Source organism: Rosa chinensis, chromosome 2, assembly GCF_002994745.2.
Source record: "Rosa chinensis cultivar Old Blush chromosome 2, RchiOBHm-V2, whole genome shotgun sequence".
NCBI classification, from domain to species: Eukaryota; Viridiplantae; Streptophyta; class Magnoliopsida; order Rosales; family Rosaceae; genus Rosa; species Rosa chinensis.
In genome coordinates this window covers 23,049,922-23,076,815 of record NC_037089.1, presented here as the reverse complement: position 1 = coordinate 23,076,815, position 26,894 = coordinate 23,049,922, and the positions used below count along the sequence as shown (strand labels likewise).

At 38.6% G+C, this 26,894-nt stretch overlaps 4 protein-coding genes across 4 annotated transcripts; all 4 read left to right on the top strand.

Annotated features, from left to right (window-relative positions):
• The first annotated feature begins 2,499 nt into the window (after positions 1-2,499).
• On the top strand, positions 2,500-3,138 carry LOC112183933. Its single transcript, XM_024322244.1, has one exon. The coding sequence runs from the start codon at positions 2,500-2,502 to the stop codon at positions 3,136-3,138; it is 639 nt and encodes a 212-aa protein (XP_024178012.1).
• Positions 3,139-3,219: 81 nt separating this feature from the next.
• Positions 3,220-3,837, top strand: LOC112183931. Its single transcript, XM_024322243.1, has one exon. It carries the CDS (start codon positions 3,220-3,222, stop codon positions 3,835-3,837), a length of 618 nt encoding a protein of 205 aa, XP_024178011.1.
• Positions 3,838-8,459: 4,622 nt separating this feature from the next.
• LOC112190693 (PE-PGRS family protein PE_PGRS5-like) lies at positions 8,460-13,406 on the top strand. The gene is made up of 3 exons (XM_024330161.2): positions 8,460-8,486; positions 11,704-12,096; positions 13,228-13,406. The coding sequence occupies exons 1-3, from the start codon at positions 8,460-8,462 to the stop codon at positions 13,279-13,281; spliced, it is 474 nt and encodes a 157-aa protein (XP_024185929.2). The 3' UTR covers positions 13,282-13,406.
• On the top strand, positions 8,950-10,700 carry LOC112190692 (IMPACT family member in pol 5'region). Its single transcript, XM_024330160.2, has 5 exons — positions 8,950-9,321; positions 9,413-9,528; positions 9,659-9,764; positions 10,040-10,093; positions 10,193-10,700. Exons 1-5 carry the CDS (start codon positions 8,995-8,997, stop codon positions 10,346-10,348), a joined length of 759 nt encoding a protein of 252 aa, XP_024185928.1. The 5' UTR covers positions 8,950-8,994; the 3' UTR covers positions 10,349-10,700.
• Positions 13,407-26,894: the final 13,488 nt, after the last annotated feature.

The following is a 26,894-nucleotide window of genomic DNA, read 5'->3' as shown; positions in this document are numbered from 1 at the left end:
TACAAGAAAGATAAAGTAACTGAGATTGTAACTAGCAGAGCAAATAAACTAAGGTAACAGACGGAAATTCTACCTAAGCAAAAGGTAAGACGAAATAAGAAAAGCTTGATGGCTTGAGTTTCTGGAGTTGTGTGTATCGATGTCTTCTGTTGATGCTTCTATTTATATTGGCTGCTCTGTGACTTGAACTGATCTCTTGACTCTTTGAAGTCGAGTGGAATTCGGCCTCCTCTTGGCTCAGAGACTCTATCTTGATTCGGCTTCAATACTTATCGTCGGCTGACTTGACGCTGGACTCTATCCGGATTGGCTTTGATGGACGTCATCAACGGTTGCAATTAATCTTGAAGTAGGCTATCTTGGATTGAACTCTCCTCATCGGCCGACATGAACTTCAAGTCGATTGAAATACTACTTGATCAAATTTAATCTTTATCGCTCATCGGCCTCTCTGACAATCGGCCATTATCTTTCTAAGTTGAGTTCGGGTTGGAAACCAATTAGAGTATTGGCCAATGGGCTTTTAGACAATAAACCAATGACTACGGGCCGGCCGATAACCAAAGGCCTAGCTTCGTCTGACTCATCTTGGACCAACTGAAGTGTCCACTTATTCACCGGCCACCGTTCCTAGCTACCGGCCCAAATTACTTGTAGAGCTGCTCATTGTAATTAGAAATCATTCAATAACCATGCACATTAGCTACGTCCAAGTGGCCATGCGAATGTGGGTACAAACACAAATATATACCTCATAAACCGCATTCGAACCTCTCTTGTACCAATTTTTCGCTTACCTTAATGCACAATGCCACTCAAAGAGTTCAATCTTCAAAATTTTCCACCTTCCCTGCAAAGATTGGGCTGATCGGCTCTTGGGCCAATTTGCGTCGAAGTGTCGCTTCACGCGCAACCATAATTCGAGTTTTTTCTGATTTGTGCCCACAGCCAGACATCGGCTTACAACTTTCCAAGACTTGCACAATTGAACATCTTCCTCATCCGTCCATCTCCTTTTATCTTGGGTATCTTCACTTTGATCTCCCTCTTGTCCGGTCACTGAACGTGTGTTTCCCCTTTGTTCGGCCATAGTGGATAATGAAAAATATGGATGATGAGAGCTATATGAAGAGGAGGAAGGTGTAACTATGAACTCTAATTTTTTTGGTGTGAGATGTAAAGAAAATCCTAGGTATTTATAGAGAAATTTTTAGAATTTTTTTTCTTACCGTTTTGTTACCGTTTATTAACGTTACATATATATATAGTGGTTATTAATTAGTTACCGTTGGATCCTCTTCTTAATTGAAATGGACGGATCAGATTTCATGACCGTTAGGCAGCCAATTCGAAATGACCCAACGACTCTGTTGCACGTGGCACAGGCCGGGCCTAAAAGAGATCCGCTACACGACAAGAGTCTGGAGTCACTCGACCTGTCTTTGCGGCGCCACGCGTCCTCCGTTCGTGACCCAGTCGCTGCCTTCAGCGCGTTGCAGTGGAGGGTTTGCTGGTGATGTCAGCCACGTGAATCCTTGGGCCGAGCTGGCAGCCCCTCAAACCCAGTCAAGAAAAATGTCACTGTGTTACCTTTTTTCTTCGCCTCAGTCAAGAAAAGCCAATAAATGGGTGGGCAAACTTTCACCGGTGGAGGACCAACTTTGCTTGTGGCCGGTCACCACGTCGGTTTTCCTTGCTGGAGCCCGAGCAAAAGAGAACCGCTGCACTTGCTCTAATTAGTAAAAGCAAGTTCACCCGTTGGGTCACCAGGTCACGGTCACCAGGTCACCAGGGCACCAGGGCAGGAAACTATTCACTGCCACTGGATCTTTGCTTCCACCCATTGGGTCAGGGTCACCAGTCAGTTACTGTTCATCGAATATTTTATAATTTTTTTTTGGAAAATGAGAAATGTATGATGTAAATAAATAGTATTGATAAACAATTTGAAAATGCAACCAAAGAAAATTTTATTGGTAGACAAATTATATGTCTACCGACACTTTTTTTTTTTTTTTTTTTTTACTCCACCGACAGTTTTATCATATATACACTACCGACAAAGTTTTTGAAAAGTGTGAAAATATTTAAAACTCCACCGACACTTTTATCATGTACACCACCGACAAAGTTTTTGAAAAGTGTGAAAAAAATTTTAACTCCACCGACACTTTTATCACATGCACACCACCGACAAGTTTTTTGAAAAGTGTGAACAAAGTTTAAAATCCACCGACACTTTTATCACATGCACACCACCGACAAGTTTTTTGAAAAATGTGAACAAATTTTAATTTCCACCGACACTTTTATCACATGCACACCACCGACAAGTTTTTTGAAATGAGTGAGTGATAACCCACCGACACTTTTATGTGTGGAAAATTTCAATAAATAGACATGATGTTTTCACTACATACACACACCATCCGAGCTTAACAAAACTTCACCCTTTTCATATCTCTAGCATTACATATTTCCTAAATTCCCCTCGTTGCAATGAACAATTTGTGGGATCAAATTCGACGGTCTCAGGATGAGGATGATGAAGAGATGATGGCCACCAACGCCATTGTCATGGCTGCAGTCGCTCAAGAATCTGGAAACCAACACCGAGGGCGCGGTTCTCATCCGGGTCGTGCACCAAATGAGGAACGATTTAGAGAAGAGAGGGGCAAAGGTATGTTGGCCGACTACTTTGTCGACCGGCCAGTGTTCAAAGATGCGGAGTTCCGAACACGTTACAGGATGAGTCTCAATCTCTTCCAACGTATATCTACTGACCTTTGCCAGTATGATCGTTACTTTGTTCAAAGGTCAGATGCTACTGGCAAAGTCAGACTGCTCCCGGAGCAGAAGATGACAGCTGCCTTGCGAATGCTTGCGTACGGTGCAGGGGCAGATCAATGTGCTGAGTATTGTAGGATGGCGAAATCCACCTCCGTTGCAGCCCTTCAGCACTTCACACGAGGAATTGTTAATCTTTACTCAACACAATACCTTCGCGCTCCAACTGCAGCCGACCTCAGACGACTTCTTACCAAAGCTGAGAGGAGAGGTTTTCCAGGAATGATTGGGAGCATCGACTGTATGCATTGGCAATGGAAGAATTGTCCGACAAGTTGGGCTGGAGAATAAAGTGGTAGGAAACAGATCCCCACTATCATCCTGGAAGCAGTCGCTTCTTACGATACCTGGATTTGGCACGCATTCTTTGGAATGCCTGGGGCATGCAACGACCTGAACGTCTTGGCAAAGTCTCCATTGTTTGATGAGCTTACCGCCTGTACAGCACCTCTTGTCCAATTCCAAGTTAACAACAGAGCTCACAATCTAGGGTACTATCTCGCCGACGGTATTTATCCTCGATGGGCGACTTTCTTGAAAACTGTTCGAAATCCTACACGCCCCAAGGAAATCGAGTTTGCAAAGGCTCAAGAGGGGTATAGGAAGGATGTAGAAAGATGTTTTGGTATATTACAGTCACGGTTTGGTATTGTTCGAGGAGCTGCTCGTGGGTGGCATAAAGAGGACATTCGATACATTATGTTGACGTGTATTATATTACACAACATGATTGTCGAAAATCAACGACCTGAAGATAGCGATGATGAGTTGGAGTCCGATGATGAGGAGGATAATAATATGAGGCCCAGGATTGCTGAGGTATGGGAGGGACCAACCGGTAGAGACTTTGATCCTGTTGGTAGAGATGCTCATCATATGAACGGATTCATGGACCGCTACCAACAAATTAGATCTGAGCACAGTCACTCCAACCTTCAGGAAGACCTTATTCAACACTTTTGGGAATTTCAAGGCAATAGGCGTATCTAGATCTGCTATTTGTGTGTGTTTTCTATTAGTTTTTATGTTTTTAATTATGTTTATGTGGTTTCTACTTTAGTTTTAATGTTTTTAATTATGTTTGTGTGGTTTTATTTAGCTTTTCATTTGTAAGGGTATTATTCAAATAAATTTTAATTTCATCAATCTAATATTACATAAGTCAAAAACCAAGCATTGGAATCATAACAATACAATTATTTAAAATATATAACTCCCTAATTTTCCTAATCCTCATCTTCATTAGGAATCCAATTTGTGTTTGTGGGGTCATCCATATGGTTGGGGTTGGTGGATTCACCCGAAGAGAAAGGTGGGGAAGGGACACCACCGGTGAATGGTGGTTGTGGGAAGCCACCGGGGAAAGGAGATTGTGGATAATACCCACCGGGGAATGGTGGTTGTGGATAGCCACCGGGGAAAGGAGGTTGTGGATAGCCACCGGGGATAGGAGGTTGTGGATAGCCACCAGGGAAAGGAGGTTGTGGATAGCCACCAGAGAAAGGAGATTGTGGATAATACCCACCGGGGAATGGTGGTTGTGGGAAGCCACTGGTTGCATCTTCAGCTTCTTTCTCTGCAATTTTTTTTTGTTTTCTTTGCCAGTAATTCTTTTTGGTTGGCGTCATCTTACTTGTGTCCATCTCCATAATACGCTCTTCCCTCTCTTGAATTTTGAATGCCTCGTTTCGCATATCCATTTGCAAGCGTATATAATCTCGTTGTTGTTGGTCACGGAGATGTCGAGCATATTCCTCATCACGTTTCTCCTTGGCAGACATCATTGATGTTTGGTTCGTTGCTATAGTCTCCACAGCGGATGTCAGAGGACTGGAATCATTAGATGCTTTCTTTCCTTTCCGAAGAGCTTCTTTGGCAGCCTTCTTTCCTTGAGGCCTCACCGAAGGATTGGGAGTTGCATCGGCGTTTACCTCATCTGCATCTATGTCCAACTGGATATGAGAATCAGGAACAGATTGTTGTGTGTGCATCCGTTGAGTTCCTCCCCTGGAGGTTCCTCCAGCTGAAGATGAATGGTTTGGAATGTCATCAAATTGTTGAAACCCCTTAACAATCTCGTAACATTCTAAACTAATGAAATCACCTTTTTTTTCTTTTCCTTTCGATTTGGTCATCGCAGCTCTCCACAAATCTTGTGCTTGACGTCGCTATTTAATTTAAACAAAAAAGTATAAATCTATTAGTACAAATATAAACGAGGTACAATGTATCAACTATTTAAGTATAAATTGGTATAATGTATAATTTAAATAAAATGAAGTATAAAGTTTGATTATAAAGTACTAATTTGAAGTATAATTATCAACTAAATTTTAATATATGAACTAATAATTTAAAGTATAATTATCAACAAAATATTTCAACTAATAATTTAAAGTAAGATGTATCAACTAATTAAATTTTAATATACACTAAAAGAATCATAAAAATTAAAATTCGTGTTACACTACAAATTCATACCTCATCAATCATATTCGCACCACTCTTGTACCAAATTTTCGCTTGCCTTAATGCACAATGCCAAGCATAAAGTTCGACTTTCAAGGTTTTCCACCTCCCTTGAAAAGCTTGCAATGATCGGACATATCCATCCCAATGTTCGGCATAGTGTTGGCGTACCTCTATCCATAGATCATCTTTTCTTCGTTCCGTACCCTTTGCCGGATCTTTGCTAACATCCTTCCAAGACTTGCACAATTGAATGTCTTCACTAGTTTGCCAACGTGTCCCGTCAATACTTGGATCTCCTACGGGTTGGACAATCGTATTGCCTCGTACACTCATATTGGAAAAAAAAAATTGTAGAGTATGAAAGCTATGAGGAGAAGGAAAAAAAAATTTGAGGAAGAAAGATGATTTTTTTGGTGTAGAAGTAAAATAGGAGGTGAGGTATTTATAGGAAATTGTGGTTAATTTTTTTTTGTTACCGTTGTAATCTAACGGTTAGTTTTTTTTTTTTTTTTTTTTAAACCTCTTGTACCAGCCGTTAGATCCTTTCAAGGCTCAAAATCAACGGTCCAGATCTGTGGACCGTTGCATTCAAATTGCAAAGTAGCCCAACGGCTACACGCCACGTCGCACCCGACTGCACCCCCACGCCACTAAACGACAAAAGCGTGGCGCCCAAGCGCCTGCTGTCCTGTCGCCGCTAGAAGACAAGCGGTTGGGCTTCACGTCTTCGGCTACGCGCGTCTCCCCTGTCGTCTTCTTCTTCGGCCAGCCTGGCAGCCTGGGTCACCGGCTCAGTCACCATGGTGCCCGAGATGGTGCCTTCGGCCTCCCCCTGTAGTCTTGCCCCAGATCCGGTGGAAGGATGAACAGTGCGATATTCCTCCCCCCCCGGCCTCCTTTTGACGTGGTGCCCGGGCAAGAACAAGCCCGGTGAACTTGCTCTAAGAGTCATTTAAAATAGTCATTACATAGAATACACCTTTTTAAAGTACACCCCAAATACAACTCCTTTTTGGACTAAGCCCATATTAAAGAAAAACTAGAAGGTAGGAACCCTGAATGGCAAAAAAAAAAAAAAAAAAAAAGTTTAAAACGAAGTCCCTATTTTCAATGTGACATGCACACTAGAGACAAAATGACCCAATCATCTTTCCGTAAAGAATGATGGAAGCCCAACGCTAAAATAAAAATAAAAAACCCAAAAACACCGTCTAAGCCCGAAACCAAGGACAACTGCCAAGTGCCAACAGCCCATGAAAGCCAACTATGAAAAACCCTAATTACAAAAGAAAGCGGGCCACTGGCATTGCTGGTGCAAGTCGGATCATCAACCCTCCCGTGGGTTGCAATTCTAATTTTTTTTATATGAAAATTACGAAGTTACGTGCACATGAAAAATCACGTATTAAAATCCATTGTATTTTTTTTTTTGAATAAAATAAAGATTTCATTGATAATCATAGGACAGAACGACACTTTCAACATTCTCAGAAATCGAGAGCCATGCACCATTCGCTTAAAACATCGAAACTCATTTAAAAAAGAGCCTAACAAACTGCAACATTACCCTACAAAGAGATAATTTTTTTGGTGAAGACTTCATTTGCCAATGTGCTCAATTGCTGTGCGCAAGAAACTTCCATTATCAAGATGTAAAAAGCAACATCATAATTTGCAGGCTCAAAAGCCACACAAAGCCATAGTAAGTAGGCTAAGTACAAAAGTCTAACATCGCCGGGATCCCAAATACGAAACGAAAAGTGTAGGGGCCTTACATAAGCCCATAGTTGAGTCCACTTCCAATTAGGCCCCAAACCAAAGTCATGTTTGGGCACACAGATTGGTTTGGGCCTGAACATGGACTTGGGCCTCAAAACTGATTTGGGCATCCAATCTGCCGCTTCACCATCGGTGCCCATGAATTTCAAGCACCGCACCGTCGCTGCTCCTATCGGCATAAGGTCAGACTTGTGGACCGCCTCATCTCTCCACCCCATGATTTGCCTCACAACCTCAGGCATCAGATTTATAGCAAGACTAGCATGCCATTCCATTGCCGATGTCATCAATCTCATCGCTGCCCTGGCCAGGATGTTGCACACCGCCTGTCGCCGCCTTGTTCCAAGTCAACGCATGCTAACGCGCCGCCTCAGCCGTCAAGCCAGCCCATCCAAATCCAGCCAGATTTCCTTGCTCAGACCACTGAGATTTCAAAACACCGTTGTGATTGACCGAAAGTTTGAGTCGCCCTCTCTCCGATCTGATTTACACACCAAGATCCCCAGTTCTCCTATTCCCGATCTCAATCAGGTTTGCCTAGCAATTACGCTCATTCTCATCGAGCTCCCATGATCAAGGGGTTGGGCATGTTTGGGCGGTCGTTGGAAAAAAAATGGCACTGGAGTGCGGGTACAAGACGTGGAGAATCAGACACTACTTAGGGTGGGGACCAGAGGCGGTCGCCTTAATGGAGAACCATAGCCCGAGCGGTTAGGTTTTGGAGAGAGCTAGAATCTCATGGTAACTAACAAAAAATAATCATTTAAAATCACTTGTATTTCTTTCATCTTTCAAAGAAACTATAAAACTATATCAGTAATATGGTATAGTTTAAATAATAAACAGGAGAGACGAAGCTGGAGACAACGCCACAGTTGTTGTGTGAATATCTCACTATGACAAATAGTACTATAGTAGCGAGTGACAAAATGGGTGGCCAAATAAGTTTATTTTTTTTATTTTTTATTTTTTTCTATTTCATCTTTAAATAATAAAAAATGTAACTATTTATTTACGGACTCATTATAGATCAGCAAATTAAATTAGTAATATTGCTAACACTAAGAACAAGAACAATATTATTATCAAATGGAAGCCACCACCTACACATTATGCTAAACAGAGTTTTGATGGATCTTTCTATCAGAATAATATAGGAGCTGCAGGTTTTATTATAAGAGATGAGACTAGTCTACCGATTATAGCTTGCACAAAAAAATACTCTTACTTTAAAAGTTGTTGCCCTGCGAGTTGGTTTGCATGCAGCCCTTTTACGTGGTCACAAAAATCTGAAGGTTGAATGAGATTCCAAGATACTTGACAGCATCAACAACATTATAGCTACTCCATGGAGAATTAAGATGCCTATTCAAGGCATCAAATTTCTAGCAAACAATTTTGACGATATTGAATTTCGACAGGTCTGGAGAGAGGCAAACTTCGTGACAGAATCATTGGCAGATCTCGGACATACTGTTGGTCTTGGCAACTAGAACAATAGCCTATCTCTAAGTTCTTTACATGCTTTCAATTTTGATTTTCAAAATGTAGGTTTTTTTTTTTTTTTGGATTAGATAAACAACTCAAATGCTACAACTCGTTTTTTGTGAGTCAAACACAACCTCTCACTTATGAAGAGGAGGCTATGCCAGTAGACCAAATTGTATTGGGCATTCAAAATGTAGGTTGTAATAGAAGTTTTCAGAATTTCATAAGCAATTCTATAAAAAAAAAATTAAAATTAAAAAAATATATATATATATTTCATAAGCCATTTCGGCCCAAGTTCAAAAGCCCAAATTCAATACATATTTTTCATTTCCAAACAAAATGAATTTGGCTAATCCAAAACAAGCCTCGAGGCTTAAGCACGTTGATACGATAAAATCAAATCAAATGCCGGCAGCAGCAGCATCAATCACACCAATACCTAATTTCCATTTCCATTCCCACAAGGTAGCTCCCATTAGGTTTCGTCTCTGGGCCTCGATTCTCAGCATTGCCGCCGTATCCAACCGAGCCACCATGGTCACCACCGCCACCAGCAGCAGCTGTCGCGGTGGCGCGTACACCACCATCAAAGAGCGCGTCACCTTCGAAAAAGAGATCAAGAAGAGCAAATTCATCGCCCTCGCCGCTTCCGTCTCCGACGAACAATCCGCTTTCTCCTTCCTCTCACAGGTTAGGGATCCTCGTGCTACTCACAATTGCTGGGCATACAAGGTAAGCTTGGATTTTGAACATATTCAATTGCTTTTTTTCTTGCTTGGTAATTTGAGATTGTGGCTTTTGATTCATTGAATGAGAGACTCAGGTGGGAGATCAGTACCGGTCTAATGATGACGGGGAGCCATCTGGAACGGCTGGGAAGCCCATTCATTCTGCTATTGAGTCTTCAGGAGTTGATAGAGTAATGGTGGTGGTCATCCGGTAATAGACTTTATTCATTTTCCGTGGTAAATGCTTGCAGTTTGATTTGTTGTAGAAATATATGTACTTTGTTGTGTGGTTGTTTTGTGTGTTATTATTGGGTTTTACATTGGGGGTGTGTGTTTTATAGGTATTTTGGAGGAATTAAATTGGGGACTGGAGGACTAGTCAGGGCATATGGAGGAGTAACATCGGAATGCTTGAGAAATGCCCCAACTCATCTCGTAAAATCGAAGGTACTAACTCTCTTGCTCTGCTTTCGTGCTTTCATTTCAACTTGGGTGCCCAAAACTCTTCTATGAATTGGGTCTATTCTTGGTCGGACTCTTTTAAGTATAATCAGATGGAGATGTCTTTTCAACTTTTGCCTTGTATTTGGAACTTGTCGAGCTCATTTCAAGACCTTGGGGCCAAACCTTGGTCATGTTTGGATGAGATTTAGTTTCACAACACATCCATTTGGGTGCTGTGAACATGTTGATATATGTGATCTTATCCATTTTCTCTGTAGGTAAGAATGGGTGTAGAGGTTCCATTTGATCTTATCGGCATTCTATACCATCAGGTGAGCTGGTTCAGATGGAAGACAGTGACTCTCCCTTTTGCTTTGATATGATCAACTTTTGTTAATTGTTGTCCCTGTTTTGTAAAATGATGTTTGCAGCTACAATCTTTTCAAGTTGAAGACATCAAACAAGATTATGAGACCGGTAAAGATGGTATCACCATGGTTACCTTTCAAGTTGATTTTGACTGTGTTGATAAATTAGAGGATGCTATCAAAAACAACTGTAGCCGGGAGTTAGTGTTCTATAAGTAACTGAATCAATCTTGGGTGTTGTTCATGACAAAGCATTTTGAGACGGAAAATTTTCTTAGGCCTGCTTGGAAGCAATCATATGCGACTGGTATTGCCAAAGATGTGTAGGAGTTACTGAAGCATCCATGGCTCGTTCAGGGTTAATCACTTAATGTCTTTATCTAGTTGGAATTGACTATTAACTTGTTCTTGAAAGGTGCTCATTCACCTGACTGTTGTATATAGTACGGTCTCCATTTGTATATGAAAAGAAATATATTAGGCTAAATACAAATTACTATCCTGTGGTTTAGGTTCAAAATCAATTCAGTCCCTGAACTTCTAATTTCATCAAAAACACCTCTGCACTTTCAATTTTGATATAATAGGTCCAATTTGTTAGTTTTCCGACAATTGAGTTATTTAACTTGTTAATGTGGCTCATATATGGCTTATATTTTATAATGTGGTGTCGAGGTGGTCTGCATAGTCAATTTAGGAGTGATAATAAATAGTTTTTCAACAAATAATCCAACTATAACTTGAACCCATAACAGAATATTAACGAATTGGACCTATTAGATCAAAATTGAAAGTGCAGGGGTGTTTTTGATGAAATTAGACGTCCAGGGACTGAATTGATTTTGGACCTAAACCACAAGGTACTAACTAGTATTTAGCCCAAATATATTTGTTGCTTACTGTATGGGCTTCGGTTCAAGTTTGAATATTTTGAGCTGAGCTATTTCTTTTGGCTGTCCCATACATTCTTTTCTTAAAGTAGAAGTTTTGTTAGTGTTCATTTCCCCAAGCTGTTTATACAGAGATGGATTCCATTTAGAATTGTCCGTTGTCGAACTTTTTGGCATGTGTTTTAGGTTGTGTCTGTCTCGCTTCCTGGTTTAATGGCTAGTGTCAGATTATATGCTTATAAAACGAAGGCTAATATGTCTCCGTATCATACTTCGTGGATCATATATCTTCTGACTCACTGATATTACCAGCTCATAATTGATAGCAGGTTCTTCTTATGGACTCATTTGTTCTAATTATGAATGTTGCACTTTGAAACAGAAAAGAACAAACGGGAAGGGGCAGTCTGATGAACGGAGTAACAATAACACTACAAGTAGTAATCATAATACAACAAGAACAGTAACAAATACAACAGCAGACACGAGAAAATCCATGAAACACAAAAGGAGAAAATAAAGAATCGTGAAAACTAACATCCTCAGAGCACGCTTAACATAAGTGATGCATAAATTACTAGGCCACCATCAAACACAAAAACCGTATCTATCCGAAAACTCTTCCACACATATAGCATGACGGTGATCATATGATATGTCACTACTCCGTAGTCAAGTATTCAGTTTGATGGGGGTGGAGAGAGGAACGGAATGGATGGAATTGCTGATGGAATAGTGGGGATTGTTGTTGGGAGTGTGGGCAGTGAGTTGGCTGGCAATGGAGGTAGTGTCACGGGCAAGGGGGTTGTCGGCACAGTAGGCAATGCTGATTTTGGCAAAGATGGGATTACAGGTGGGGTGATAGGCGGTGTAGGCAATGGGGTAGATGGCAATGGTGGCAAAGTGGCTTTTGGAAGAGTTGGGGTAGTTGGAAGTGTAGGCAAGGGGTTTGAGGGCAATGGTGGCAGTGTGGCTTTGGGCAGTGTTGGTACCGAAGGCAACGGGGCCAGGGTGGCCTTAGGCAGTGTTGGTGCCGAGGGTAGTGGAGGCAATGCAGTCTTGGGTAGAGAGGGAATTGTGGGTACCACTGGCGGACCGAGGTAGGGGCGAGCGGGGGCTGGCGCCCACTCAAATTTTGGGGAGAATGAATGTAATAGATGATCAATACAGAATTTTGTCTTTTAATTAACATACATGCCCCCACTAAGCCACTTAATCTAATACTTTAATAATATATATTTATAAATAATTGATAAATTGAATCATGAAAACGTTGCCAACAGACTTGTATAGAAGAAGGTGCAATTAAAATAATAAAGAAACAGAAACATTCAATGCCTTTATGATAAAGGCATCAGGCATGACCAACATCTCAACATTGTCTGATGACCTACGTGATTATCCAAGCTCCATGTCCCAAATTCCAAAATAAAATTTAAAAAGGGAGTAGCTACCAAAAGTCCAAGAGTCCAAAGTCCAAAACGTGAAGAGATAAGCAAAAAAACAAAAAACAAAACGTGAAGAGAAATAGAGAATCAGAGATGAACTGATGAAGAAAAGCTCCGATTTATCTGGTTGAGATGAACTGATAAAGCACTAGAAGACAAAATCTCTTTCCACCAGCAAACAAATCATTTTCTCTATATTTTTATTTCTCTTTAGTCTGACCGACAAGTACAATACAGGTTAGTTATTTTTTTCTTCTCTATATTTTTACGAAAATTTCTTTTTTTAATCTTTTGGGTTTAAAGTTGTAAAGTGCCAAGCTTGATCATTGTTGTATGATTTAATAGTTTAATTGAATTAGAAAAGATTAGCCTTTAGCGAGCAATCTCGATACAAGATGATGATTAGTTTGAATTTCTTCATCGATTAATTTTATCTTTTCTTGCTTATTTGGTTTTGTATATATATTTTCACTTAATTGAATAGATTAACTTCATTTGATTAATTAAATCACTGGGTTACATAATTGAAATTTAATTTTGAAACAGACATGGAAAGATTTTATAAGAGAATATCGGAGTTGCCACACCCTAGAGAAACAAATATTGGTAGTTCAAAGAGAAGTTGTATAGAAATCAATATGGCAGATCTTCCATTAGAAGTTGTGCTAAATAATGAATTGTCTCTAATTTTATTGTTTAAATTTTTTTTATCTATTTTTTACTACGCCCCCATACAAAAAAAATCCTGGGTCCGCCACTGGTGGGTACTACTGGCAATGCTGGTGGAGGAGCTGCTGCTGTGTCCAAGAGGTGACGAGCTGCTTGACTCATATGGGTTCTTGAGAGTAACAACATCATGGCCAAAGACAGAACGAAGAAAAGCTTAGAAGAAGTCATGTTTGAGTTTAGAGGAGCTGCCAAGGCAAATCTCATCATGAAAGAAATGTTGTTTCTTGTGATGATGAGATGACAATACTGCATTGGTTTTTATAGGGAAAATATGTCAAAGATTTTGCATGAGTTTGATGAGTTGTGGTTGGAGGAAAAGCGCGAAAGCAGTTATTAGCTCACCTCCCTAACTTCATTTTCATTCTGAAGTCAAACCAATACTAACCCAGAAGGAGGGCTTAAAGTCGCCTAAGCCACAACTATCCGTTTCTAAAATGGTTTGGTTATTAATAATACCAATATAATCTCACAGCAAGATAATCACCACAGTAGCCTCAGCAATGAGGATGCACATAGGCAAGCCTTACCCAAAAGAACTATATGAAATGCTTCCTCACAAGAGAAGACAACTCGTGCACTGAATCAATAGTACAAGAAACCAGCTTTTGTTGCTCTATGTCAGCTGCTCTAGACTTCACCCAAACCACACACTTCAATTGTACATTAGACAACTCCTCTTCAGATATCACATGTGATCTATTGTCTAGTAGTAGCTAGGTCTTCATCAATTATTGTATAAATAGCATCCTACTATACATTAACACATCAAACAAATATACAAGAGCTATTATCTTTATCCTCGGATTCAAATTTGCTCACTACTAATACTTTGGTGGTAATACCAGCACTCAATATAAAACTGTCATGTATTATAAAACATAATTATAATTAATCATAATATTTTATTAAATAAATAATTTTTAAATATTAAATTAATACTACGTGACGTAACAAATTTTAATTGGGTGGTGATATCACCACAAAATAAAAATGGTGAGCAAATTTGAATCCCTTTATCTTCTCTGTTTTCAAAGTCTTTCTCTTGTCAATTTCTTTCTTAGTATTAGAGCCAGGTTACCCATATGTACATCTCTCACGGCCACACGGGCTCCACGTCACCAAAAGTTTTCCACGTGTATGGCTTGAAAATTCGCTACACGTGCGGTGGCATATTGAGAATATATACATCCCAAATGGGAAAAATGAGACATTACTTGTATGTTTATAAGGGTTTGGGTCACTCCATCTATTGCAAATTTGTTTTGATGTGAACTCCAAATTACTTCATCATGGTGTCAAAACTGTCCAAAATGATTAGGCCATCTCTCAACTTGATGTCTCTAACGCAGTAACGCATTCTTACATGGGCATCTCACTGAGGAAGTCTTCATGGCCCAGCCATCAGGTTTCGTGGATTCTACGAAGTCCAATCATGTTTATCAATCAATTGTCCATTTACCCTAATTCTAGGGTCATTTATCCCACATACCCCATTAAGTTTTTTTTAAGGGTTAATTACATGTAAGTGCATTTTTGAATGTTTTGTTAGTCATAAGGCCACCAATTAATTTTTTCCCTCATAAGGCCACTAGATTAAAAAGGATGTTATATTTTGGATATAAAAAACCAACATATTTACATAAATGCCACAAGAGTAAAAAGTCAACAATCATTCTCTCTCTCCTCTCCGGCGAGGTCTCCGGTCAACTCCAGCAGGTCTCCGGCCGACCTCCGGCGGGTCTCCGGCCGACCTCCGGCGAGTCTCCGACCAACTTCCCACGAACTCCGGCGACCACAAAAGCTACTGTCAGTAACACCAAAAGCTACTGTAGCAAGCAACAAAAGTTACTCTGATGAGATTTCCGGCAACCTCCGGCGAGGTCACAAAAGCTACTATCACTAGCAATAAAAGCTACTGTCACTAACAACAAAAACTACGCTGGTGAGATTTCCGGCAATGTCACAAAAGCTACTATCATCAGTCACAAAAGCTACTATCACAAACAAAAGCTACGTTGGTGAGATTTCCAACGAGACCACAAAAACTACTGTCACCAACAACAAAAACTACTGTCACTAACAAAAGCTACGCTCTCCAAAATCAAAAGATACTATCCATACCAACAAAAGTTACTGTTACCAACACCAAAAGCTACTCTCACCAACAACAATAATCAGTCACAAAAGCTACTATCACAAACAAAAGCTACGTTGGTGAGATTTCCAACGAGACCACAAAAACTACTGTCACCAGCAACAAAAGCTACGCTCTCCAAAATCAAAAGCTACTCTCTCCAAAATCAAAAGCTACTATCCATACCAACACCAAAAGCTACTCTCACCAGCAACAACACTATTGTCACCAACACCAGAAAACTACTCTCATCAGTAACAAAAGCTACTCTAACCATTATCAAAAATTACTCTGACCATAGTGCAACACAAATCTCAACCAAGAAATGCTAGAAAACTAAGTTTCATACAAAATTCTGATACAATGCTAGCATTACACCAACATACATGCAATAGTATATAAGATAAGACAACAATCAATCAATAACAAATGGCAATAGCCAGAATGTCAATCTTTTTGCTTCCTCTGAGCCTAACAGGGAATGCATTGTAAGCTGCAAGACCTCAAAATGCATTTTTCATTTTTGATTTGATTCTAAGAACCCATAGCAGTGAATACTACTCATCGATCATAAACAAAAGTTCGATCCAAATATACTACGAACAATTACTTCACAATTTCCACTAGGCAATTAAAATCGAGGTTTTCAAAACAATTTGCAGCTACAAATTCAAATTCAAACGAAATGGAAAATGCGAATTACTTGGGAGACGACGAAGGCGAGGCGAATCCGAGACTTGGAGACAACGAAGCCGAGGCAAGGGAGCACGAGAACGCTAGGAACGTCGATGGCAGAACACCGAGAAACGCTGACAGCTCTCGGATCTACACCGAGAATGAGATCCGGAAGCACACCAACACCAAAGTCAGAGGACGGCGACGTCGGCCTTGTTAGTGACGACGACCGGAGCTTGCTCGCAAACCTTGAACATCTACACGCACTGGTGGAGCAACGCGAGCTTGTTGGCACCGTGGATCTTCGAGTCGCAGGTCAGGCACAGGTAGGCCGAGTCGGTGAGGCAAAAGAAGGCCGCCGGCAACAACTTGCAGGTTCGTAGGGCTTGGGGGAGAGGCCCGAGAAGCAATCTCAACGCCGAAGTACGAGCACAAGGTTGAGTTCACAGAGAAACCACAGGCGAGTTGAGAATCGGAGATCTGAGTTGGACTCCAGTGAGGTAGCTCCGATCGGAGCTTATTCGTCGTCGTCTTCAGGCGTGGCGGCGCCGTTTCGAGGTTTTGCAAGCTTAGACCGATTGAAATCTCACCAGATCGGAGGCAGTGGTCGCCGAAATTAGAAGGGGGGAGCGTTATGCCGGTGGTCGCCGGAATCGGAGGCGGAGACCAAAGGTGTGAAAATATGTGGTCGAGGAGAGAGAGAGAATGTGATCGGGGGGGGGGGGGGGGGGAGAGAGAGAGAGAGAGAGAGGGGTAAAAGGGCGTAGACTAATGGGGAAAAGAAAGTGGGAGGGTAAAATTGTCACGAATGAATTAATTTGTGGAAGCAAGTGGTTCTATGTGTACAAAAATAATTAAGTGGCCTTATCACTAATTAAAGTTTCAAAAGATCACTTGTGTGTAATTTTCTATTTTTTTAATTCCTCTTACCCATAAAGACTTTAATAAGGTCTTTCCTAATACCCAATTAAGTTTTTTTTTTTTTTTTTTTGAGACTATTTTACCCTTACCTCTTTATTAGATAGAGAGAGAGAGAGAGAGAAGTCATAGGAGACTTCGCCGGAGTCCAGTCATCAGCAGCTGGATTCCAGTCACCGGCTGCTGGAATCCCTAATTCTAGGGTCATTTATCTCACTTACCCCATTAAGTTTTTTTAATTCCCCTTACCCATAAAAACTTTAATAAGGTCTTTCCTAATACTCAATTAAGGGGGGGTGTATTCAATTCAGATTTTAAAAGATTTTGTTTGAGTTTTAATAATCCATGGATTTACTTAATCTACGGATTGTTTAAGTTCTATATGGACTCTGATTGATTATAATAGATTGATTTACTAGTATTTGTTTAGATTTTACAAGTCCTTATGATGTTTTTGGTAGGTTATTTTTTTTTTCTTTCTTCTTTTTTAAAAGCAATGGATGTATGGATCCAACTATAATGCTATATCAGTGACAAAAAAGTATGTATCTACACACACACACACACATGTATATGGCAATCTACCATTGTTTATATTGTGTATTATATGAATAATAAAAGAAAGGGAAAATGCTCATTTACCCAATTTTAGCTTAAAATTTGCCCACTTGCTCCACTAACTGTTTTTTAACCCCGTTTACCCAAAACACTCTAAGGGATTATTTCCCCTTTACCCAATTAATTTTTTTTTTCTGTTTATTTATTTTTGGGACTTTTTTGCCCTCTCCCCCCTCACCGATTTCTCTCTCCTCCCCCCTCACCGATCTCTCTCTCTCTCTCTCTCTCTCTCTCTCTCTCTCTCTCTCTCTCTCTCTCTCTCTCTCTCCAGACGACATCAGATTTCTCTCTCCCTCCCTCCATCCCTCCAGCAGGTCGCCCACGACGCCTGCTCTCGCCAACCCCGCGCCGAAACTCGTCATCGTGCTCTCCGCTGCCAGGCCCGACGCCAAGCAGACGGTCCTCGTCGCTGAGAAGCTCGGCGAGGCTGGGTTTGACCTTCTGAAGGAATCGACGACGGACTGAAAACTGCTATCTGCTATTGTGCAGTCATAACCATAAAAGTTGTAACATTAGTTCCCCCCAGTAGACTTTGTATTGGGGGCCAATGATGACTGCTTTATTTATTGACGGACTGAAAACTGCTATTCTAAAGTAAATGTAGTGTTATTGCAGTAGTTGATAAATGAAAAAAAATTGTGTGGTTTGTGTCAGTCTACTGGGGGGCAGTAGACAGAATATTGACCCTCATAATGTGTGTTTTTAGACATTATCTGTTGTTTTGAGTGTGAATAACTTCTATAATCTGTGAAACATAGGAAGCGGTGTAATGTTTGATGGTCTATTGGGGGGCAGTAGACACATTAGTGCCACCTAATAATGTCTTTCTTAGGAGACAGTAATCATCTCTTGTTGATTATAAAATGATCATTTTGGTTTTGTTTGTGATAAAGTGCAATACACTGTGAATCCTTGAAACTGGTGCAAGTTTTAATGGTTTAGTGGGGGGCAGTAGACACATTACTACCCCCAAATAATGTCTTCATATGAAGTCAGAACCCTTCACTTAACTATCATTGACAGATTATTGTACTTTAATAAACTCAAAACAACATAAGACTTATCAAAACTCTAATTTCAGTGATTAATTAACCACAGTTAAGAAATTAGTGGGGGGCAATAATTTGTCTATTACCCCCCAATAGACCACAGTTTTGACGTCGTCCGAGACCTGCAAGTGAAGCCCAGACCCGATTCCGGCGTGTAGCTTCGGAGCTTCCCGGACATCTAACGAACAAAACCGGCGAAGCCCAGAGGGGTTGGGATCGTGGAATTAGATGGCGTCATCCTCTGGTGGTCCGACGGTGGGACAGAGCGGCGGCGGTGGATGCCGACATCGACGGTGGAGTGGTGGGCGTGGTGGCTCAGAGAGAGAGAGAGAGAGAGAGAGAGAGAGAGAGAGAGAGAGAGAGAGAAATCGATGAGGGGGAGGAGAGAGAGATATGAGTGTAATTTGTTAATTAAAATGAGGGCAATACTATCAAACACTGTTAAATTGGGTAAATGGGGTTAAAAAACTCTTGGTGGAGTAAGTGGTCAATTTTTGGCCAAAAATTGGGTAAGTGGTCACAGCCCCTAAAAGTAAAAGAAAACTAATCAACCAAAATGTTATACAAAAAATAAAGTAGTAAACTAATGACATAATACATTTCATATCTAATCTACAAAAAAAACATGTATGTATGTAACGGCCTATTATGGCTTAGATGAATATATGTATATATATCGGTACCCGGCTTCAGGTTTGATTAAAAAAAAAGAAATATGTGTGTATGTATCATCTTAACAATACCATTGAGGCTTCCAGAGCTATAGTGATAAAAATTAAAAACTCATTAGATGAGAGTAGAGGCAAGGGCAGAGGAGGATAGGACTAAGACAAAATGGATGAGTGTAACCTATTGAGAGTTGCTTCTTCTTCTTTTTTTTTTTGGTGAAGAGCTTCTTCATTTTTTGAGTGAGAAAGAATCCATCAAAATCTCTTGGGAAGTGGTTGGATTGTTTTTGAGTTTTGATATGTATAAAAAGTACTATAAAATCCTTCAAAATCCAACATTTAATGAAATGCTTAAAATTCCGTATACTTTTGAATATTTACAGATTTGAATGGATAATTTTAAATCTTAATTGAATACATCAAGATTTTAAAGGACTGTTTAAAATCTCAATTGAATACCCATAGACTTTGAAAATACAAAAAAAAAATCTTGTAGACTCTTAAATGAATACAAGCCCCTAAGTTTTTTTTTTTTTTTTGAGACTATTGTACCCTTACCCCTTTATTACATAGAGAGAGAGAGAGAGAGGAAGAGAGAGAAGCCATAGGAGATTTCGCTGGAGTCCCGTCACAGCAGCCGGATTCCAATCACCGGCTGCTAGAATCCGGTTATCAGCCGCCACCCATCGGACTTCTCTGAAAACCTCGTCGGAGGTCCTCAAAGAGGTCGTCGAAAAGGTTTATTGCCCCCAAATAGACATTTATTGCCCTCCAATAAACCTCTATTGCCCCCAATAGACCTTGAAGATTTATTTGATTGCTCTGAACTTGAAGTTATTTCACCTAATGTCATATCAAGCTTGGAGAGACTAGAAGTCTTGAGAATGAGAAACAGCTTTAACAAGTGGGAGGTTGAAGGTAAAAAAAGCAACACAAGCCTTTCTGAGCTGAAGTATGTATTTGTCTCAGTCATCCGTATTACAAATACATATTCTGAATTCTGACATTCTTCCAGCAAACTTGTTCTCCCACAAGTTAGAAAGATTCATTCTTTTTAGAGTTAATTCGATTCAAGTCCTTTTTGTTATATAAAAATTAGATCTAGTCCGCGCATATTTTCTTGTTAATTGCGGCCCATTTGGTTTTTTTAATAGTCCATTTTGCTCTTAGAACCAAATAAGGTAAATAATTTCAAATTCACTAATTAGATCACAATTTTAGCTCAATTTTAAATTTTAAATTCAAATTCCAAATTTACAATTCATCAATAAATAATTTTCAGACAAAGAAGACTAAATGCATTCATATAAACTCAATATAACTAAGATGTAGGTCTAATACTTATATACCTACATTATAGGATGAAAAACATTAGAACAAAAATACAAACATTATTGCTTCATTTGTATCTATATGGTAGGTATTTAAAGTTGTATCGTAGAGATTTAATCTACCTAGACATACGAAGCAGGAAAAAAAAACATAGAATATATTCCCAATCTAATCAAAAGGTACAAATATGTATATATAGAACTTATACCTAATTAAAAGATAAAATGTATGAAAGAGAAAATGTGAGATAATGAGAGAACCTTAGATATAGAGATATAGACAAACTTGATTTTTTTTTAAACTTGTGAAATCTTACCTATAAATAAGGCACGTAAATGTGAAATAAAAATGTCTAATCAAATTCTAGGACAAATCTTACCTATAACACCATAATCGATTCTATATTAAAGGTAAGCAAAAACTTCTTACTAAATCTATAATAAAGGTAGCTGCGAATTGAAGATGTCATGTTAGTAAGGCCTAAAAATGATCTAAGAAGGGAGAAGCCACACAAACAAAATACTAATGTGAAAGAAAAAGCTAGAAATAAACAGAGAAATAAGAAGTATGTGTTGGAAATAGGATATGCATGAAACAAGAAGAGGGAAAAAAAGATGATTCGGTAGAAAAAAGGAGGAGGAAGAAGAAGAAGAAGAAGAAGACAATGTGTGATAGGCAAGATCAAGGAAGAATAATATCTTAATATATATAATGAATCTTTTGAATTCAATCAAGAACCTAATAATATAAATTAAAGTCAACACATTAAATTTGCTAATTTTACATTAACAAGATCGCAATAATTTAAGATTCCCATTAATATATTGGCTTTTACTGTTTATTGTGCAAAATATATTAAATAAGGGTATGTTAGGAATGAAAAATTTAGGTGTTGAGTCAGCAAGATAAAAAAGGAAATAAATCCAATGTGGTAGCTGAGTCATAGGACCGCGATTGATAAAAAAATTCATCCGGACTGCATCTAATATGGGCTGTGAGTTTTGGACTTGAATCTAATTAACTCTTATTTTTATTGGGGATCCATGGGTTGAGAGAAATACTCAGAAGACACTACTAATGGTAGATTCAACCTTCAACACACTAAAACTCAAGCCCACAACGTGCACTGAAGGATTGGATACAGGACTACTGCTGAAGAGAACTAAAGACTTGTCCTTAGATGGAATGAAGGGTGTCAATAATGTTCTCGATCAATTAGATACCAAAGACTTAGAGGATCTGAAACATTTGCAAGTCCAAAACAATGTTGATATAACATATCTCACCATGAGGGTACGTTCCTTGCTTTCATTTTTATGAGTTTTCTATGATTATGGTATATATATATATATATATATATATATATATATATATATATATATATATATATTATTTATCTCTAGCTAGTTACATTCTTTACTCTCACTTTTTTGTGGATCTTCGCACAAGTTAAGAGATTGCAAGCTATCATTTTCCGCTGATTCAATTTGATTCATTGTAAACTTTTAATTTTATAAGTAAATTAAAAAGTAGATTCTTCTTTTCACATTCTTTCTAGAAAAGGACATTGTTCGTAAAGATTGTTATTTATTTTTTGAAATTTATAATATTAATTCATATTAATAGTTGAGTGTACTAAACTTGAGATTATACTATATCCTTTTGAATATTAGAGTATATATATGTTGCAATATACAAAGAAATTGAAGAGAGTCTGAAAGCACAATCTTGAGACGGTTGTAAATTACTTTCTTTTTCACAAAAAAGGTGAATTGTACTACTGTTTCATAAGTACAGAGAAACAAATGTATATTGTCATTTCTTGAACATGAATTGTGCACTACAGGTTCTGTTGTGTAACTTAACAAGCTTCACTGTCCACCAATGTGATGGTTCAAGTTTCTTAGGGGGTGTATTGTATATGGAATTAGTGGAACTTTTTAAGAAATCTGTGGAATTTAAAAGTCTGGGTGTATTCAATATAGACTTTCAGCAGTCCATGAAAGTCTTGGGGTATTCGATTAGGATTTTTAAAGACTTTATGAATTCCACCAAAATCTAAGGGTATTCAATTAAGACTTTTAAAAATGAATAAAAGTTCAAAGGTATTCAAAATTTCATTCATACTTATGGAATTAGAAAATTAAGGATAATCATGGACTTTGTAGTGTTAACTATACATACCAAATTTCAATAATTTTCTAGCCACAAGACCAAAGATTTGAAAAAGTCTATCAAAGATTTTATTTTTATTTTTTAAATCTATCGAAGTTTTCTCTCTGCGCGCAAAGAGGTTGGTTATCTATCGTCTCTCTTTCTTGTTTCTTCTTATCTTTTCTCTAATGTTTCATGATATCAATATTTTTTTTATACCTAACATGTTCATTGTAGTTGTTGAATGTGATTTTTTTTTTTTTAAATCTATCGAAGTTTTCTCTCTGCGCACAAAGAGGTTGGTTATCTATCGTCTCTCTTTCTTGTTTCTTTTTATCTTTTCTCTAATGTTTCATGATATCAATATTTTTTGATACCTAACATGTTCATTGTAGTTGTTGAATGTGATTTTTTTTTTGGTTCAATTGTGATACTTGGAACCCTAATTTGCAACAAAAAATGATTTATGAAACCCTAAGACCCAAATATTGTGGTCTACCCCTAAAACCTTGAATAGTGTTGCTATGAAATACTAGGTTTTGTCTTATTAATTAATTATTCTCATCGATTTGAATTTATATCATATCATTGTTCAAGGAAAGCTTGAACAATTGAATTTCGATTGATTGATTATAGATCAAGACATTGATCAATATTTTTATGCTATATGTTAATAGGTGAAAACAAAATTGATGAGATTAATTAACCATAAGCATCAAGTGATCTATATTGTATCTTTAAGTTGATTGGGAGATTAGAAATGAGAACAAACTAGCTAGACAGAGTAATAATCATTCATTTGAGTCAAGTTCTACTAGAAGATACTCGACCATTGAATAGGCAACGAGTTATTATCTTGCTTTACATTTGGATTGCATTGGTTGTGTTCTTTGTTTTTAATTTTATTTACTAGAAAATCTATAGAAGTCATTCATAATAAAGTATATGGATTTTCAAGAATGAATAAAAAGTTTGTTGCTAAAATCAATGGTTTTAAGAAATCAATAGCAATCTATCAAGTTTTTAAAGAGTCTGTAGACTTTTCAAAAAAAAAGTCTGCACAAATCCAAATACAATACACCCCTCTTAATGTCACCTCCTATGGCAAGAAGTTTGGTGCAACTCAAACATCTTGTGATATCGGAATGTCAAATCATGGAAGAGATAGTATCGACAAAAGCATATGGAGAAAAAAAAAACAAGGAAAACATGTTTCCTAAGTTAGAGAAATTGCAGCTAAGTGATCTTCCTTATCTTGCTAGATTCTGCTCAGGAAGTTATGGTGAATTTGCATCTTTAAAGACATTGCAGTTAGAGAAGTGTACTAAGTTGGAGACTTTCATCTCTAATCGTGAGACAATTGCACCATACTATGAAGTTGACATTGAGTGTGCCTTGTCAAACTAGGATTAGTTCTGTAGTTATAATAGGAGAGATTTCCTACTCCGAGTTAGAATAGGAATCCTTGTACTTCAAGATTATGTACTTTGTAATCCCTATATATAGGGCTCCTATAATCAATAAATATACACAACAATTCTCTCTACAATCTCTCTACAATCTCATATCCTAAAACACGTTATCAGTACGAGCCCTAACCCTGAAATCAAAAATCCCAAAGCCTAAAAACCAAAAAATCCTCCACCAGTTAGTCTCGCCATTAGCCTCACTACCGCTGCCCCTAGCCCGTGCTAGCCTCTCCAACCCAGCACTTTGTTCCCCTGTGCATCCTCTCGACTAGCCCTGCCAGCCAGCATCGGCCAGCCAGGCCAGCAGCGGCCAGCGGCCGGCCACTGTCCAGCAACTCTAGGCTAGCACCGGCCACTATCCAGCCATCACTCGGCCACACTCAGCTACGCAGCTGTATCTTCTGGCTAAGCTAAATGGAAGCAGTTCAACCATATGGATCAAACCACATTGTAGTAGCTCTTATTATTAATACTTTATATTGCTTTTGTTGTACTAGTTTATTTTCATTCACGGAGTTTTGTTATTACTTCCCCCCTAATTTTATTTGTTTAAGGGTTAAATATTGTTTACTCCCTGAACTTTTACCCAAAAAATACTTCAGTCCCTATCTTTCTAATTTCACACGTTTACTCGCTGTACTCTCAATTTTGGACCAATAGGTCCATTCCATTACTTTCCCTCCAAAAATTCCGTTAAATTGCTGACATGACAGTCTTTTGGCTATAAAATGTCTATTCTACCCTCGCTTACTGTTTTTTGTTTTTTAATTTAGTTTTTTTCTCCTTTTTTTCTCTCTCTCTCTCTCTTTTTTCTTCTCTTCTTCTCTTCTTCTTCTTCTTCTTCTTCTTCTTCTTCTTCTTCTTCTTCTTCTTCTTCTTCTTCTTCTTCTTCTTCTTCTTCTTCTTCTTCTTCTTCCAACTCTTGACCTTCACAACAATATCACTATCCTGCATTTCCCAATATAAACACAAGCATTCTACCACTAACCCAGATCTAGCATAAGCACCAATAACCGACGTCCATGATAGAAGATCTCTATTTCCTAATTCACGAAACAAAACCAAGGATTCACCAAGTGTCCCACATCGGAATACATAGACAAAATCAAAGACTTAACAGCGTTTGAACATCCAATTCCACTTTTCATAACAAAACCATGTAAACATCTACCTTCACTGATATCCACACAAGCTTGAAACCCAACTTCCAGTGTCCTAAAATTTGGCCTCTCACCATCTCCACCAATCCTATGCATCTCATAAAGACATTCCAGACCCTTCTCACTCTCACCATTTTGCACATACCCAATTATAACTGCAGTCCAACACACCACATCTCTCTCAGTAATTTCATCGAACACAACACACGCATCCCCCATTCGACCACATTTCGAGTACATGTAACCAAAAGAAAACCCAAGTGCGGAATTCTCCTTCAAAAGGCAGAGTTTTGAAGCCAGCCCATGAATATCCTCATCTTGCAAGAAGCCCAAGCCCAACAACGCCAAACTCGAAACAGAGTCGGCGACGGAGTGCTCTAAGGTGGAGCAGATGTTTGGAGCTCAAATTCGAACCCAAAATCGAGGCCGAGAAAGAAGATGATCCAATCCAGGGAGAAGCTGATCCGATCTAGGGAAAAGATGACGAACGAGCTCCAATGGGCTTGGGGATGTTCTTTGGTGGTGGCTGAGCGAAGACGACGTCGGCGGTGGTGTTGTCAATGGCAGATTTGAAAAGGGCACAAGAGTCTAAGTTGGAGAAATGGGTTTTGGAGAGAGAGGTGGTGGGCTTGTTCTGATTTGGGTGGTTACTAATTAGGTAGGAGTTGAAGAAGTGAAGGGTGAGGGAAAGCCAGAGGACCCATTCACAATATGTAGAAGGAGCTCTTTTCTTGAGGCCGGCCATTTTTGCTATTACTGCTAGTGCTGGAAGAAGAAGAGATAAAGAGGTGGAAGAAGAAGAAGAAGAAGAAGAAGAAGAGGAGGAGGAAAAAGAGAAAAAAGTGAGGAAAAAAAAGGAGAAAAAAGTAAATTAAAAAACAAAAAACTGTAAGCGAAGGTAGAATAGACATTTTACAGCCAAAAGATTGCCACGTCAGCAATTTAACGAAATTTTTGGACGGAGAGTAACGAAATTGACTTATTGGTCCAAATTGAGAGTACATGGAGTAAACGTGTGAAATTAGAAATACAGGGACTGAAGTGTTTTTTGGGTAAAAGTTTATGGAGTAAACAATATTTAACATTTTTTTTAATTATTAGTGAAAAATGCATGATGGCTAAGCCTCCTACTGAGTTCCAGCAATAAAAAAAAATTTAAAAAAAAAAAATCACATTCACATTATCAATATACAGCACAATTATAATTACATATATATATAAAAACACTAGTTTAGCAAGCTACTACAGTACTAGTTAATTACTCGTGCATATTAAATATCACAATTCTATTATAAATTTATAATCTTAGAGATGCTACATTGTAAATAGGTTTATAGGTTAGTTTAGTCTATGTAAAAGTTTTATTCAAATATATCATTTTATAAATGCAATTAATGTGATTTCTTTATTTTTAACCGAAATTTTCATCGAAATCGAAACTTTCTTAGAAATTTCCTTAAATTTGATGTACCGAAACTGAAACCGAAATTTGAAACCTTGGTCATATCCAACCGAGCCACC

Bases quoted from the DNA above. Each gene is read 5' to 3' on its own strand.
- LOC112183931 (XM_024322243.1), top strand. From the start codon at position 3,220: ATGCCTGGGGCATGCAACGACCTGAACGTCTTGGCAAAGTCTCCATTG.
- LOC112190693 (XM_024330161.2), top strand. From the start codon at position 8,460: ATGCCTATTCAAGGCATCAAATTTCTA. The intron at 8,487-11,703 runs GCAAACAATTTT...TCAAGTATTCAG, and splicing joins TTCAAGGCATCAAATTTCTA to TTTGATGGGGGTGGAGAGAG. The intron at 12,097-13,227 runs GTGGGTACCACT...GGTCCGCCACTG, and splicing joins TCTTGGGTAGAGAGGGAATT to GTGGGTACTACTGGCAATGC.
- LOC112183933 (XM_024322244.1), top strand. From the start codon at position 2,500: ATGAACAATTTGTGGGATCAAATTCGACGGTCTCAGGATGAGGATGAT.
- LOC112190692 (XM_024330160.2), top strand. From the start codon at position 8,995: ATGCCGGCAGCAGCAGCATCAATCACACCAATACCTAATTTCCATTTC. The intron at 9,322-9,412 runs GTAAGCTTGGAT...TGAGAGACTCAG, and splicing joins ACAATTGCTGGGCATACAAG to GTGGGAGATCAGTACCGGTC. The intron at 10,094-10,192 runs GTGAGCTGGTTC...TGATGTTTGCAG, and splicing joins TCGGCATTCTATACCATCAG to CTACAATCTTTTCAAGTTGA.